The following is a 17543-nucleotide window of genomic DNA, read 5'->3' as shown; positions in this document are numbered from 1 at the left end:
ACGATTCATAACAGTAGCAAAATTACAGTTATGAAGTAGCAACGAAAATAATTTTATGGTTGGGTCACAACATGAGGAACTGTATTAAAGGGTCGCGGCGTTAGGAAGGTTGAGAACCACTGCTCTAGAGGCTGGCAGTCAGCAAGACCCAAGCTCCCCACCTCCCCTTCCTAGTGTCACCTCTCTGGATACCCCTGAGGTCTAATGGCTGATTTGGCAAGGCCTCCGGAGGCCCTGGGTGCCAAGTTCATCCCCGAGGGCTTCAGCATCTACTTCCTGTGGGGAATTTATGTACACCCAACCCCCTCCCAGGGACTATCAGAACATGATAGGAGCCTCCTGGAAAAGACTGAAATTTCTCTCAATCGGAGGGAATAGACTAGGAACCTTCACATCTGAGGTACAGATATAAATGTGACCTCATTTATCCTCACAGGCTGTGGGATGTGTGACATGCTTATTAACCCAGAAACACTGCCTTCACGACCCTGCCTTTGCACATAACATTTCCATGTCCAGGACACCCTGTGTCTTTTGGTGCCCATGTCACATGGTGCCTGTGTGGCCATGTGATTGGATCCCTTTCCTTGCCACTTATAAGATGTTGACTGTCTGTCTCTCATAGGAAACTATGATCAGAAACCTACTTCTATTTATCTTGTATTTTTGGTGTCAGGCATGGGGCGGTGCCTGTCAGGTAGTTAAGTGACTTCATCACTAAGTGGGGAATCAATGAATGAGTCTGGAGCACCCATGTTGAGGCCAAGACCTCGCTTCTGGGACGCATGGCTCCACCTGCGGAGGTGTGCTCCCTGCGAGGACAGCTACTGCTGACAGGACTGAGGCCTGCATGGGCCAGAGAACACAAGGAGTGCGACTCAGCAGAGCTGTGAGGATATGTGCAGAGGGGTGAGCTGCCAACCCAAGGACTATCACCACAGTGGTAAGCAGTCACTGACCTAAGCCGGGAGTTGATTCTGCTTAGGCCAAAGGTGGCCAAGGTAGCATGAAGACAACCCAGCCCTGGCTGGGTGGCTCAGCGGGTTGGAGCGTTGTCCCTTGCACCAAAAGGTTGCAGGTTCAATTCCCTGTCCAAGCACATACCTAGGTTGTGGGTTAGATCCCCGGTCAGGGTGTGTGCAGGGAGGCAATTGATTGATGTTTCACACACTCTCTCCCCCACTTCCTCTCTCTCTGAAATTAATTAAAAAACAACAACACATATCCTCAGGTGAGGATTAAAAAAAAAGACTGAACCCATAATAATGTGTTGTTTTACTAACCTTTATTTTTACTTTGTGGATGAACAGCAGTGTGTTCATAAATTGCCTTTCAGGTTAAATCCTGCCCTGAAATTGACAAATGGTTTTGTTTCCCAAGAAAACTTCATTGCTTTATAGCCATGGGAAGAGAGGAAAGTGATAACTACAGTGAGGGATCTCACACAAAGTCTTCATGGGTTAACCCTCCACTTGCAGAATGTCATCCTAGGTCAGTGGTCGGCAAACCTCGGCTCGAGAGCCACATGCGGCTCTTTGGCCCCTTGAGTGTGGCTCTTCCACAAAATACCACGTGCCGGCGCGCACGTACAGGGAACATTATAGAGTGAAAGAAGATGTAGTGTCGAGGATTGAGAAAGGTATGTTGAGATGGTTTGGACATATAGAGAGGATGAACGAAAGGAGATTGACGAAACAAGTAAACAAGACGAGTGTGGATGGAGAGTTGGAAGGGGTCAACCTCAGCGAACGTACCTCAATCAGATTGAGGACGTTTTTAGCAAAGGCCAGCTTAGGAGTACCCTAATTAAGTTAATAACAATGTACCTACCTATATAGTCTAAGTTTAAAAATTTGCTCTCAGAAGAAATTTCAATCGTTGTACTGTTGATATTTGGCTCTGTTGACTAAGGAGTTTGCCGACCACTGTCCTAGGTCATCTTTTCCCGAATATGGAAAGCGATGCAGATACCCATTCATAGCAGAGTAATCCAATTATATTTTCATAATTCTATGGACATATTTGGGCATATTTGTTGCGTTCCATTTGAAAAGGATTTTTATTATAAAAATGACCTTTAAAATTTAAACGATATAGAATGAAATAGTGTATAATGTAAAAGTTCCCCTTTATGGGCCGTGCTGTCCTGGGGGTGGGGAGCACAGTTCACCCATTGTGTGTATTTGTACATTTGCCTATTGAATAAGGGCTTTCTTCTTATTAATGAATGGAATCATTGTACAAACATTGTTCTAGTTTTTTTCATGTAATACATCACAGACATCTTAAACAAGAATATATATAGACCAACCTCAGTCTTTATGGAGGCCATTATTCCAGAATACAAATATAACCTTACATTTTCCTCTTGATGGATGTTTAGGTAGTTCCTTCTTCTTTTTTCTTTTTTCTATTATGACCCAAAGATTGTGTGTACATGCATGTGTGTGTGGGTATCAATGTGTGTGTTGACCCACATTTGCAAGTATCCCTATAGGAAAGATTCCTAAAATTGAAATTTCTGGATCAAGGATATTCCTTTTAAATGCTGATGGCTATGGAGACTCTGCTTTATAAAAAGGCCCTTGCCAAGAGGAGGTGCTCCTCACATCTTCATTAATATTGAACACTCACCCTTTTCATTTGTACAACTCTGAGGGGCAAAAATACATATCTTGTTTTATTTGTATTTCCCTAATTCCTGGTAATTTTAGATCTTACCTATGGTTATTGGTAATTTATATTTTTCTTTTTCATAATCACATTAGCTTATAGTTTTCTCATTTGTTTGTAAGCAGTCTTTACATATTACGGCTATAAATCTTTGTCTGTTACATGTAGTGCTAATATTTTCTCCTAGTCCTCACTTCTTTAAATTTTGCTATGAGTTTCTCTATAGGAAATATAAATTTTTATGTCATCAACTACTGTCTCTCTTTCCTCTACGGCTTCTACACTTCCTGTTTGATTAGAAAGGTCGTCTCTAATATTCTTAAAATATTTTTCTTCTAAGTTTTTTGCAGTTAGCATTTTTATGTTTTATTCACTCTGGATTTGATTTGTTTTCATCTGAGCCAGCAGATAGCACATTTAATACTGTTTGAAAGGCATGAATCTTCTGATCTAACGTCATATTAAAAAGTTCACTGAAAGCAAGGGTAAAGCAAGAAAGATCTCAGTTGTGGGAAACAGTGTATAGTCCCACCATCTTTCTTTCCCAGGGGACTTCCTGCTCTTGGGCTGCACTTTACCAGCTTCTTGTCAACATGCCATGCCTGCTGGGAGGTGCTGGCACCTGGAAGGCCCAACCTACCCACCAATGTGTCCAGCATTGCTGCACTTCCTTCCTCAGCTCCACCCTCCTGATCTGCTTAGACCAGAGTTCACAAGTACTTTTGTCTCAGGATCCCTCCATTCTCTTAAAAGTGACTGATTATTCCCAAAGAGCTTTGTTTGTGTGATGACGTCTATCGATATTTCCCATACTTGAAATTAAAATGGAAAATTTTAAATATTTATTCATTAAAAATACACTCACTATATGCTAACATATATCACTTGATAAAATAACTGTATTTTTCAAAACAAAAAAATTAGTGATAAGAGTGGCATTCCTTTTGTTGTTTTTTCTTAAAGATCTTAAAAATTGATTTTTAGAAAGAGAAGAAGGGAGGGAGGGAAGGAGGGAGGGAGAGAGAGAGAGAGAGAGAGAAACATCCATGTGAGAGCGATACAACCATTGTCTGCCTCCTGCATGCCCCCTACCGAGGATGGAGCCTGCAACCCAGGCATATACCCTGACCAGAATGGAATCGGCAAGTTTTTGGTACACGGGATGATGCCCAACCAAGCCGCACCAGCCAGGGCAAGAGTGGCATTTCATTATATTTCTGCACATCTCTTTAATATCTGTCTGAACAGAAGACAGCTGGATTCTCCTCTCTGCTTCACTCTCAATGTGTTGCGACATGTTGTTTTAGTTAAGGTATATGAAGAAGATCTGGCCTCACTGGCACCCTGGGAGGGTTTTGGGGACCCCCTGGATCTTCAGCCATATTTGGAGAACTGGTGGTCTAGACCAACTGACAGCAGGCACTCTAGTACAAACATTAGCAGCCTGGCTTTCTTGGGGACATTGCAGATGCCAGGATTTGAGATGTGGTTGAAATAGCTCCAAGGTCACTGTCCTGAGTTTTCATGCATGAGTATGGCCACAGCAGGTGCATTATGACAGAGGACACACAGTGACCCTAGGGGTTCACAGGCATTTGAAGCGCTGAACTTGCCTGGGGCAGGGCGAGGGCAGAGCTTGGCAGAACTGGGTCTTCAGGGCGCCACTCACTGAGGCAAGCAGTGAAGCCCAGCTGGCCGCTCTGGGTGACAGAAGCCCCATCAGAGCCTGAGCTACTATAGCCCTTGGGCCAGCGTGAGAGGCAGCTCTTCCTGCAGGACTGGCCCAGGTCCCAAAGGCCACTGTCCTAACAACCACGTCCTCATCAGGCACAGAAGCAGCAGCAGCAATCTGACCCCTGGCTCCATGTCAAGCTCACCTGTGGCACTCCCTGAAGCCCCAACGTCGGGGACCCATGCGACACTATGAAGCTCCCGGGCACGGAGCCCCACTAGAGCCTTGCAGCCCCCGTCCAATGAGCAGCAGACCTTTGCTTTGAACTCTGGGCCACATCAGTCAATGAAGACAGACTTTTTTCTTGAACACGAACAACTGGAAATACGAAGCTTTTACTCTCTTTGGGGCTACAAATACTCCCCCAAGAGGGGTCAGAGGATTCTTAAAGTGAGAATTCGTGCAAACAGAGAGAGGGTTCTAGGAAGCAAGCATGATGACTTCTGGACCCCAGAGTCTTATGCTACCAATACCCTCTCCCTTCAAGACCTTACTCAAGCTCACGAGGGGAATACAAGCAACCCCCATGCCTGTCCTCCCACACCCTCTTTCACTCCAAACAGGAAGATTCTACTGAAAAATGCATCACAAAGAGCAAATTAAGTCAAGACCATACCACCACAGGATACCCGCAGCCTGGATGGCAGATGGGAAGGGCAGATGGGGGAGGGGGCTGTAGACCCGCAAACCCAGCTGCCCTCCTCCCCTCTGTCCATACATTTTGCAATAACTGTGATAGGTGATCCTTGTCTCTCCTTTCGCCATTCCTGAACCCTCCCTCCAAGTCCCCAACCCCTACATGGAGACTGCTCAGGGGCAGTCAGGACCCCAAAGTGTTTTGCCAGCGCCCGACATGACTCTGTTGCCAAAGGCCTAATTTTACATCTTCTCAAGAAAATAACTTTCATAGGACAAGTAAAAGAAATTTCATATTTAAAAAAAACCCTCAACAACCCTGCATTCCCACTTCTGAATGTATCAGATGAAATTCAGCACACCTGTTCTTCAAAGTCTCCAGTTTCAAGATTTCTGTGTTTCTGATCTCAACCACAGACATGTCCAGGGCTCCAGGGACCTCACCCAGCAGCGCCCTGTACGCAGTCAGGACTCAGGGGGGCCAAACCCTCTCCACTTCCTGCTGAAACCACCATCCCTTCAAGGTGGCAGCTCCTGGCCACACATTCCCGCACATATGCCCCTCCTCCCCCCACACACACATACCCTCCCAGCTTGTACCCATTTCTCTCCCATGTGCTCCAGGCTTGAAGGCCCAGGGTGCAAGGCTATGCACAGGGCAGCAGAAGGTGCAGTGAGGCCTGTTACCCACCCCACAGGGAACTCTCTGGACAAGGCCCGGAGAACCATATTATCAGACAGGTGCATGCACGTTACTGCTCCGGAGAACCCATGCACCCCACCCTGTGGAGCTGCAGTCTGTCCACAAAAGTGAGGCAGATGCCAGCTGACACCTGGCACTACACTTGGGCCTTGCTGCCCTTCCTGCCCCTGGTCTGCCCACGTCTGGTCCTTCAAGATGTTGTCTATTTTCATGTTGAAGGGCAGAGGCTATGTGCAATGGTGCACAGAAAGGAAAAATGCCGATAATCTCTCTCTTCAAGACCCTATTCCAGCTTTGGTTTTAGGGGATGGGATGGAAAGGGGAGGCTAAGAGGAGAATGAATTTCAATGAACTTAATAAAGTTTAAAAAAACTTATAGGAATGGTAGAGTTCTGAGAGAATAACAGGGATACTTTGGGGTTTCCAAAATGTCATATGCCCAATAGGGATTCTGACCACAGCCCACTGAGTCAGTTTTCCTTGATTTCAATAACTACTGATATCAACAGAAGAACATCAAAAAGCAGGCCACACAAGGAGAGAATTTGAGGCCAAAGTCAAATTTTCACACTCTCCCTCTTCTCATGGGGCTATACAGCTCATGACGTTGCAATGGATGAGTCAGTGCCACCCAAACACCAGAAATTTTATAATAAATCTATCCTTAAATGTACAGGAAGGCATCACACCACCTTACATAATTACCGTAAACCGGTGACAGTGACAACAGTGATGATGGCATCTCTGTGTTTTTATAGAAACATCTCCCAGAGGTTCCAAGATGCGCAGCAGAGAATTACAGAAACAGGGGGCTGTGTGAGGCCTGTGGGTCTATTCCCTGGTTCAACGAAGAGCTGCACTGACTCATACGAGAGGCATGAGCGTCTGTACTATTTTTAAAGAACTTTGGGGGAAGTGTGGTTCTACCACCTTAGGTTCCTAATATAACACTCATTTCTATTTGTGGTCTGGTTAACACCATCTTCCATTTGGTCTTTCCTCCATGAATATAGCATCCTTCACAGAAGTCCTACTTTCTAAACGTGTGATTATTTTTAAGTTTCAGATACATAAGTTATGCCCTTTCTGACCCTATAACAGGGGAGGTTCTGGGCCTCCCAACAGCCCCCTCCTTCCACCAGGCCAAGCAAACACCTGGCAGCATCAGAAAAGTTGCAACTGCTCTCCGCAATCCCTGCACAGCACCTCAGGGGTTCATCTCCCACCCTGGCCGTCCCCATGAGGTACTGCCCCTCACTCCCCACAAGTGCCAGCATCTCCTGGGAACACTGAGACCACTAGCGCACCCTCCAGGCAGCCCCTCTCTCCAGAGCTCTCCTAGGCCCCCACCGTGGCTCAGGCACAGTGAATGGATGCCTGCATTGCCTTCCTCTCTATCTTCCTGGGCAGAGGTGGGTGTGGTGAGAAGATGACCGCCTGGGGGTGTCTTACTCTTTATTTATGGCTCTGTGACACTTTAAAGTGCTGAACGTTCCTAAAGGCTAGTGGATTCTTTCCCGAATCCTACAGAGACTGGGCAGTGGGGGCAGGAAGATGGGTGGGGGCAGGAGTTGGGATCCACATAGACTATAATTGTCTCAAGTTTGTGAACTGTTAGTATAAAAATACTCTCGGAGACTTTAATGGTTGAATGAAAATTCACACTCATTGGTTGAGGGGGGGAAATTCAGCCTGTGTTATAAGAATAACTTCAGAGCTTGAAGGTCAGAAGGCAAATGAGTAAGAGCTGTAATCATAACGATTATATTCTATGCAGGGTGGGGCAAAAGTAGGTTTACGGTTGTGAGTACGTGAAACAGAGTTTACTCTTGTATTATTACTTATTAATTATTGTATTATTTTCTACATGAGCAACTGTAAAATAAACCTTCTTTTGCCCCACCCTGTATTCTGAACTTTCTTTTCCTCGGGGTGGGTTGGCTACTCTGATCATTCCTACAACAAGCAGAACAACAGGAGGGGAAAAGAGCCACCCAGATTTGGAAGTACCCAGATTTGGGTCACTCCTGGCGTTAACTTCCTTTAGAATGTCTCTCCTAACTCCTTGCTGATGGGCTCTCTACCCCTGGGGGGCTCCCCTGCATGCATCTGAACCCTGGCATAGCACTTATCACTGTCTTGTTGGTACCCATTTTCTAGTCTTCCTCCCCCATGGAGTGAGCCCTGGGACAGCATCCTGTTCTGTACATCCTCAGCAGGTAGCAGGCACCTGGCACAGGCCGGTGCTCGTTACAGAAAACTGAGGAAGAAATCCCTGAAGGAAGGGGCCCCAAGGACCAAGTCATATTTGAACGGTGTCTAGCGCAGAACCATATTCCACTAAACATTTATTGATGACTTTAGTAGAAAAGTTTTGCTAAAGTTTTCATATTCTGTAACAATTATTCAACGATTGCTGCTTCCTCTAGGCGGTGTGAACTGTCCCTGGAAAGAGCCTCGGTCTGCTACAAGCTACCTGTGTATAGAATCCTACCGGTAGTCACATATTTATAATGAACGTTTTGCATGATAATGAAAGTGGGGATGTTCCTATGATCTGTAGGGGAGAGATGAAAGCAGAGCATAAACGGCACAGGGCCCTCGGAGGGCAAGGTATGGCCCGGGCACATCTGCCGGACTCCGGTCCAAGGCCAGGTGCCTTTGATGGCACTGGCAAGCAGGTAGTAGTGAGAGACAATCAGATTGACCATTTAATCCCCAGAATGCAGATACTGTGAGTCCATCTGGCTAGAATAACATCTTTTTAATTTACTGAGGTCTAAGCACTCATCCAACACAACTTTCCACTATGCATTTCAGAACCTAGAGTTTCGTGATCTCTTCACAAAGAAATTTAGCTAAATATGTTCCAATCAAAGATAACTGGCAGGATTTTCTGAAAACACAGCAGAGCAGCAAGAGCAATTAGGACCTTTGAAAAGTCTATCCCTCTGCCAGGCTATAAATGGGAAGAGATACCTGGGTAAAACCATAATTCCCTCTATACAATTCATTTGAAGTCCACCCTCCCCCAGCCCCACATTATTAAATTAGAAAAGTGTCTCAGAAAATAATAGCTGCACCAGTCACTGTCTTATTCACAGCTGAGAGCAGTGGGCTGTGAGTGCTCCCTGGCCAGCAGTCAGTCTGTCTGTCTCCCTCTCAGAGTCGCAGGTCTTTCCTAACATCTACTGTTACTGCACTGGTGCCTGAGAAACTACCCAGGGAACCACCCACATCCTGAGGAATGCATCTTTTCTTTAAAATGCTGTTTTTAGTGACTCAGGGTGAAAACAAAGCACTCACGAGTGAGTAACAATATCCAGGGGAGGTCTCAACCTCACTCACAGAGCATTTGAGAACCCCAAACTCCAAAGCAACAAACCTATGTATTTATGCACAACATCTCCAACATAAAATGATTATAGAGGAGGAAAAAAATGAAAAAGCCTAAAATACATCTTCCCAAAGAGAGTTGAGCCCCGAAGTGTTCTCAGAGCTGACAGACCCACCCCCACCCCCACCACCACTTAGGGAGACACAAACTTCTTACTTTTCTCAATTCTATCCTCAGACTAAACTCCAAGAACAACCACAACCAGCCCCTGAGAGCAGGCAGCACCCACAGCTGGCCTTTGGAAGTGTACCTCTTTTCAAGAACAGGTCTTTAAACGGGGCCTCCTTCAGTGTGCTGTTGCTCAGGTGGTCACTGGACATAATCGAGTCCTTTGCAAGGGGGAGTCCAACCGTGATGCTGCCCCCCCAGTTCAAAGCATCCCTTCAGCCTCAGGCAATCTCCTCTCCAGGCAGCTCAGAGGTGCAGTTATAGCCAGCGAGCTGTGTGTGTGTGTGTGTGTGTGTGTGTCTTTCTACTGTATCAGCGGGGCCCAGCCCAGGTGCTAGACTCAAATGCTGTGGCTCCGACCGCAGACTGTGGCTACCAATTATCAACTGCCATCCACAGAAACCGGGAGCTCTGCGGCAGGAAGCCGCTGGTGTCACAGAGCAGATAACAAGTCCAGGGTCTGAACTCCTGAGAGTATCTGAACACCCAGGGTTTTAAACAGCAACACACAGCAATTATTAGTTTGCATTTCTTGTGCGTGGCCTCAGACGGGACATGTTACACACACAGATGAGTGGAATGCTGCTAGACAGATCATCTTCTGGTTCAATTACGTCCAGTAATCTTTTTAACAGGCAAATATCAAACCAGACAAGAGAGAAAGGGGAAATCTACAAATCTCAACCCAATATTTCTCCCCATGATTTCTGCTAGAGGCTTTCAGAGTTGAAGAAATGGAGAGGGCGGGGGGAGAGCTTACCGAGGCAGCGTGCAGCAGCATGTGTAAACAGGCAGGGACGCTTAGCTACTCATGCTTTTCTGCTGTGAATCCAGCCTCAAGAGCACGTCCGGGCTCAGAGCGCACGCCGTGTCCCTCACGGCAGGAGCCAAGCTGTGGGCTGTCCTCTGGGTCCTCTTCTCCCCAGAGTCTCTAACTGATGGGAGCAGCGTGCATGGCTCCTGCAGCTATGCTCTGCACTGGCAACTGGCAAAGCCATAACCACAGCAGGAAACACTCACAGTTTCTCTCCCGCTGCTTCTCTCTCTCTCTCTTTCTCTCTCTCTCTCTCTCTCTCTCTCTCTCTCTCTCTCTCTCGTCATCATTATGTCTCCATGCATGGTAGTACATATATTCCCCAGAGAATCCTCTACAGTCAGGACTCTCAATCTTTCTGTGCAATTTTAGTTTACAAGGTTCAGAAATTGCAGAAAAACAATCTCAGGTAATGAGAAAAGGCAATTCAAACACTAAAGCAGAGCCATATCTCAGCAGGGCGCTTTTTCCTGGTTCATTTTGTGCAAGCTCAGTCTCTTTTCCCTCGAGGTCTAACCAGTTCGGTTCACGTGTGCATAAAACATCTCCAGCGCATTCTGATGCCCTGGGCTGTGTGCAGAGACTTCAGAGAAGGCTCGGTGTCTGTCACCACACTGTACCGAAAAAGTCCTGCTGTGGCCTCAGAGAAAAGGGCAGCATGCCACGGGAATATTGCAAATAACCCCAGCCACAAGCACTGCTCTGTGACCAGAATAGCCTTTGTTTTTCCTTATTTAGGGTAAATAGCAATGATGTGGACCATAACAATAGTTTTGGCTGTAGGAGGAGTTGTCAAAGCAAAACTAAACTGTTGGTTACTGCCAGCATTAGAAACAAGAATAGTTACGTCAGCAGCTGGTCCCTGCTGTCTGTCACCTGGGGCCAAGGAGAGCGGCTGGGCCTGATGTCACCTCTGGTCCTCAGGTTGGCGAGAAGACACCACTCTCTCATGTTCTAATTACTGGGGTGAGGTGGGGGGAAGGGGACAGGAAAGGAACAAACGAATCATCAAGAAGATTTCTCCAAGATTTCATGTGGATAAAAGACATGGGAATTTCAGCAGGAAAATTAACAGTTGTATACATTTGCATGTGCCAATCAAGACAGCCTGATTTTTCTGGAGCCATTTCCATATTTAAAATGTAACTCCCCTCTCTTATGTTATACTTTTCCCAGACTTCTGCTCAGAGTCACGTAACTGGGTGAATGAAGAGGGCAAGGCTCCATCGACTGGGCTGGGGCTTGGTCACCCAGCTCAGGGAACCCTCCTCCGAGGAGAGCTGGCCTCAAAAAGCATTGAGAGCCGCTCCTGCTGTGAGCTGGGCCTCCTGGGTTCTCCCCGGTCCTGCAGCCCTGGGTCCTCGCTGTCCGGGAATGGCAGTTTCTGGGCAGTTTAGTCGTGGTGATAAGATCACTCTGGAATCAGGTCCTTTGAGAGGAGTATTCACAAGATTGCATATGACTGTCATGCGGGTCTATCATTGAAAATTTGAGATTTTGTCAACATATAGGACTTGAAAATCTGTTCTGTCATTTGCTAATAGATATATTAGCATTTTCACATGGTGGCAAATAGTCCTCTTTGGGGACTATTATTTAAAATGCAAATTTCATGGATTAAAAAATCAAGATATTTTTCATTTTTAATGGCTGCAGGGTATTCCACTCTGCCTTACACATTTATTTTGTTTGGCTAGGTTCCTCATCAACTGGGCATTTGGGTTATGGGAAATCGGTCTTAATTAAGCTCCTTGTTCATTCTGCGTAATCATGCTCAGCGTTTAATCTGTTTTTAAAAGTCACTTTAAAAGCCTTTGACTTTATGGATGATGCCTTCTTTTCAAAACACTGCCCACACCTCTCAGCAGGCTGGCTGCATGTGCCGGGCTGTTCTCGGGGCGGAGGTGAGTGTCCATCAGAGCCACGGGGCTGTGTGTCACGCGTGTCTGCCTGCCGCTTGGTTAACTCGGCACTACACCATTTTCCCGAATTCACCGAAGGGCTGTGGGGCTACGTCACCAAGTGGTGGTTTTAATTTCATTCCTATTCCCTTTTAAGCACCAGCCTGAGGAGAATGCTTTGGGAAGAAACTCATAACAAACATATTATTTTTTCCCCTTTCTATTGAATTTATTGAGATGACACTGGTTAACAAAATTATACAGGTTTCAGGTGCACAATTCCACACACATCATCTGTACACTGTATTGTGTGTTCACCACCTCAAGTCAAGTCTCTGTCCGTCACCCTGTTTCCCTCCGACACCCTCTTCCACCTTCTCCCACCCCCCTAAACATCTTATTCTAGCTGGTCACGGGGATATGTGGATCACGGGGCCTTTTATTTTTATTTTTATTTTTTTAATATATTTTATTGACTTTTTACAGAGAGGAAGGGAGAGGGACAGAGAGTTAGAAACATCGATGAGAGAGAAACATCGACCAGCTGCCTCCTGCACACCCCCCACTGGGGATGTGCCCGCAACCAAGGTACATGCCCTTGACTGGAATCGAACCTGGGACCCTTGAGTCCGCAGGCCGACACTCTATCCCCTGAGCCAAACGGGTTAGGGCGGCCTTTTAAATAAGTGCCAATATTTCTGTCCCCCTAATTCAGGGAAAATGGCAGCATGCACAGCAGAAGGGCGTGAGAAGAAATAAGTCTGCTGAACAAAAACGTACAAGTAGGAAAGTGTAAAAAACCATGTGCATTCAAGAAATCTTTCCTCCTTGTCTTTAAATGTGCATCTTTAAAAGGAGTACTCTGACGGCTGATTTTACTAATGTAAGTTTGGTGTAGTGAACAAATGTCCCCAAGCTGTGCGAGGTTTCCCTGTGTACAGCAGAGGCCTGGGGAAAGGTGCAAGGGCGGGTAACTAAGACAGATATTTGCACAAGGGTCTGTTGATAGCAACAAGGACCTCAAGAGCCTCTGCCTTCACAGGCTCACTCTCTCAACATCTTCCAGGTTTCCTATATAAAGGTCTCAGTTCATTACTTCATCTGATAAATATTTACTAAGTGGTCACAGTCTTCAGGAGGAAATATATTAGACCTTCCATGTAATCCGACAGACAAGCATTTACTGTAGAGTTGAACTCGTCTTAGGTTCCATCTGTAGAAAGCAGCTTATTTAAGGAACTGAACCAGCTCTAAGGATTGGCTTCCAGCCCAGATCTGACTATGACAAGCTGAGGTGGCTGGAAGCGCCCGTGTCCTGAGTGGCCAAGAGAGGCAGCACAGGGCAGGGATGTTAGCTTGGGGGCTACTCAGAGCTCATTAGCTTCCGAAAAAAATCTCTGGGTGATAAAGGGGTGCTCTGCTCTACCAGAATCTTTCTCTGTCACATACAACCTGGGTTAGCATCTAGCCTGGCCCTGTCCTCTGACTGAATCACCGTGGGCTTCTCAGTCATGCCCTGCTGTCCACCCACCCACCCCATTCTCCCACCTTCAACAGGTATCCCAGTCAAAACAGTTTTTCTACAGAAATAGACCATTTGGAGTTTGGAATACCTTTACAATGGTTACACAGCATAAAATTAGCATGTAAAAACATTTACAAAGATCTACTGTTCCGTTCTAGACACTTTCGAGTACCATAGTCTATCCTTTATCTTCATACAACCCTGAGAAACACATTTTCTTATTCCCACTTTATAGGGAGGGAGCTGAGTCGCAGAGAGGATGTTTTGTCCAAGGTCATGTGGCTGCTAAGAGGCGGGCTGGGAGTCAGAACCCTGGGCAGTCTGACTCAGAAGCTCCTACCCACCCACCCATCACTCCGCTCAGTGGGCAGTGAACTCAGAATTAATTATCTGACAGCCAACAAACTAAAATCACCTGAAGCTAACCAGAGGATGTTAGTTGATTTATATGAACTTATTTGGATAATGTTAGCCTGACTGCCTGATTCCTTTTAGGAACTAACTTGCAAATCCATGTTAAAGACTCCGTATCTTCACGTGTTGCCAGAGGCTCTTAGAGCCGTTTTATATGTCTCTTATGCCTGTTAATGTGACTCCTGTTAAGAATTGATGGCCCTGTCCATTACAAATTCTCATTCTTTGAGGTTTATGACTGTGCTATAAAATTCTGCTCTGAGATGAAATTTTCCACATAAAAATTAAGCCCTGGAATTTGGCCTTTAGAAAACACAACAGTATATTTTAAGTAAGGCTGCTATGCTTAAAGTCACGAGGACTTTAAAAGAACACAAACTTTGTGCTCCTGCATACTCAAAACACAGTAATAGTTTGTTTGATATTTGTGGACATTAGCCTACAGCATAGAATAATTTTATAATGTATTCTTGGTGCTTAAAGATTTTAACACAGAGAGGTTCTTATGTAGAAACCTGAATGCTCTGCACGTGATCCAACCACAGTACTCGATTCCCCGTCATTTTGTACAAATGTCAGCAAATATAAAATATGAGACACGATGGAGTTAGCAAGAGAAGGTGAATTAAAAGTGTATTAAATAAATTAGTTTAGATCAAATAGCCTTGAAATAGGTTCCTAATATGTAACAATAATCCTGTATTAACAACAGACTTTGAAGTTTACCTTATGCATTATCCATGCTGCTACAGTATTTCTTCCTCTAATGGAAAAAAGAATTACATGTTATTCTGCATTTATGGCAATATAGATTTTCATAATGGCTAAGCTGCTCCTAATACGTGGGTTATCCACCTTTTAAAACTGCAGCTACTCTTCCAAGTCCCAGAAGAAAATGAAAGGCAGTATAAAATTTTTATAGTGGCTACATTCAGGGGCCAGTTGGACCCAAGTTTGGGCTCTAGTCCTGCTATCTGACTGTGTCAGCTTGAGCTAAACTCCTGTTTTCTCATCTTTAAAATGAGGCTAAGAATACCCACATCATATGGTGATTAGGAGGATAAAATGAAGAACACATATAACCCTTGCTACTCCAAGGGTGGTCCACGGACCAGCAGCAGCACTGTCACCCAGGAGCTGGTTAGAAAGGCAGGGGCTTGTGCCCAGCCCTACTAAACCAGAGCCTGCCTTTGAACAAAATCCCCAGGTGACTCATTTGCACATCAAATCATCTTCTGAAACTTTGGTTTAATCCAAACTCCTCATTTGGACTAAATGAGCAAACCTGGGGCTCCGACAGTTTGTGTCTTTTGCACATCACACAGAGGAAACGAGACTGGAATCCAGGGCTCTGGTTTTGAACCAAAGTGACTGCTACTCAATAATGACTTTAACAAATGGTGCTCAGCATGCAAGTGCTTGTGTGCACCTGTGTGTAAAATCATAATGCGGCCCTTCTGGGCTGAGGGCAGGGCCCAGTCCCACACAGGACAGGTGCTGCTTGCTGTCTTCCCACCTGTGCTGGCGGGCTGTTCCGGATCCATCCACACCCTGTAGGAGAGGCGGTAGGGGTTGACAGTGCTCTCAGGGCTCATGAGAATGGCAAAGCCAACCAACCTATGCTAACAGAGGCTCTGGTACCAGAATACAATTTCTAGGATAGTTGGCATTCTTTATAAAACTCCAGAAGTCCCTCAGGAACTCTGGATACCATATGTTAAGAAAGAATTCTAATTTTACCTTTTGGGAAAAACTCAAGTGCTATCAGCAGACTCTTCCTAAAGACAGAATTATGAAGATGCCATTGGTCCACCGCTATGAACCTGGCCCGACTCCCTCATGTCCTCCCTGGCCTCCCTGCTCCCTGAGAGAGCCAGATGAAAGGAGAGTAGAGTCCTGGCACTGGAGAGTTCTGGAAACAGTGTTCCACTCCTGGTGCATGTGTTCTGCCGGTAGTCAGCTGCCGGCACCCCCAAACTGTTTTCCCTACCAACAAGGCTATTCACATAACTGACACATCAGCGAGGGGAAGCTCTTGAAGGAGTCGTAGAGGTGATCTACGCTAGGCCCTCTGCATGTCAGGTGACATATTCTATATAAATCATACTAAGTATTTTAATATTTAAAATATTCAATGCGGTGACTCAGAAAAATATTTTATTCTGCTTTTCAAATATAGTACATTTCTTGATTTCATCCAAAAGCTGTAAGGCTGAATATCCTTCACAAGTCATCCTATTTCTGGGTAGATCCTAAGAAATGAGGCTCAGATGTTTTAACTCAGATCCTAGACACTACTATTCTACTCCCAGGTCTTGTCCCCTTAAAAACTGTAACTGCCCCTTGAGATATGGGAACCACACTGACATCAGCACTGCAAACACTGTGCATTTTTGTGCACAAACAGTATATGGCACACACGTGGCATCCACAGTCGGTGTGTGTGGTTCCGACCTCACTCAACAGCACTGATCGTTATTCCTGAAGACTGTAAGACAGCGGTCCCTGCCATCACACGCATTTCCGGATGGCCTGACTCTGGACGAAGGGCCACACTGTCATCTCTGGAGCTTCTCTCTGTCTTGCCTACACATTCTAGGATGTGTCCAGTTAATTCTAAGACCTTCAGATTCCTGGCTTCCTCAAAAGCATTCATTTCCTCAGAAGTTGAGATAAAGTCACAGCACATCCAAGGGTGTTAGTTAGTGGATTAGAGCATAGGCGAAGGCAAGCACTGGAAACATCCAAGTTAATCCAAAACTACGCCAGAGCTATATAACTAGACTCTCATCTCTGGAGCTTCTCTCTGTCTTGCCTACACATTCTAGGATGTGTCCAGTTAATTCTAAGACCTTCAGATTCCTGGCTTCCTCAAAAGCATTCATTTCCTCAGAAGTTGAGATAAAGTCACAGCACATCCAAGGGTGTTAGTTAGTGGATTAGAGCATAGGCGAAGGCAAGCACTGGAAACATCCAAGCTAATCCAAAACTACGCCAGTGCTATATAACTAGACTCTGTTTAATCTCTGGCAAAGTAAACATCATTACATAAAAGGGTACGGTCTTTTTTTTTTTTAGTTTCATTCATTTCCAACGGGCCGGATCCGGCCCGCAGGCCGTAGTTTGCCCACGGCTGGGACTCTGGCGCTTTAAGACTAGTCTAGCACATATATGCTTTAAACACAAGAATCACTGCTCTCTGGTACCAGATCGCCTTTGGAAACATGAAGCGAATTCTCATTTATGTCAGTGTTTAGAGCTGGGCACTTACTATGTGCCACTCACTGTGAGGGGACAGGGGATACAAAGAAAACCAGGAACTGTCCTTGTCGCTGACGTCTCCAGTTCATGTCCTGAGCACTAGCTAGTGACATAGTGAGACTGATGTGACTTAGTGCAGTGCCCGGCAGTGCTCAGCACAGAGCAGGTGAATGAACAAATGAATAAATGTATGGGGTCCTCTAGGAGCACACAGCAGGGATACTTAACCCAAATGATAACAATAATAATAGCCAACACATAGCACTTACTATGTGCCAGGCAGCACTCCAAAGCAAGTACTCATTTAATTGAGCCTTAC

The 17543-nt window shown here is 45.6% G+C and overlaps 1 protein-coding gene across 5 annotated transcripts in view; it reads right to left on the bottom strand.

The window, feature by feature from the left end:
• The window catches only part of LDLRAD4 (low density lipoprotein receptor class A domain containing 4), a 335092-nt gene that overhangs the window by 20988 nt on the left and 296561 nt on the right, over nt 1-17543 (bottom strand). Inside the window, exon 1 of one of the 5 annotated variants that reach the window (XM_014540292.1) lies at nt 10070-10284. The exons of 3 other annotated variants lie outside the window; for them this stretch is intronic. Coding sequence is in view for 1 of the 2 variants with exons in the window: in XM_005866918.2 (XP_005866980.1) it covers nt 9392-9461 (70 nt within the window). In the remaining variant the exon portion in view is untranslated. Of the gene's footprint in view, nt 1-9391; nt 9602-10069; nt 10285-17543 lie in introns of those variants that run through there. One more of the 5 variants, XM_005866918.2, reaches the window with a different exon arrangement.

This window comes from Myotis brandtii, unplaced genomic scaffold (genome assembly GCF_000412655.1).
Source record: "Myotis brandtii unplaced genomic scaffold, ASM41265v1 scaffold240, whole genome shotgun sequence".
NCBI classification, from domain to species: Eukaryota; Metazoa; Chordata; class Mammalia; order Chiroptera; family Vespertilionidae; genus Myotis; species Myotis brandtii.
Note: the sequence above shows the minus strand (reverse complement) of the source record. Positions and strands in the feature narration are given on the sequence as shown.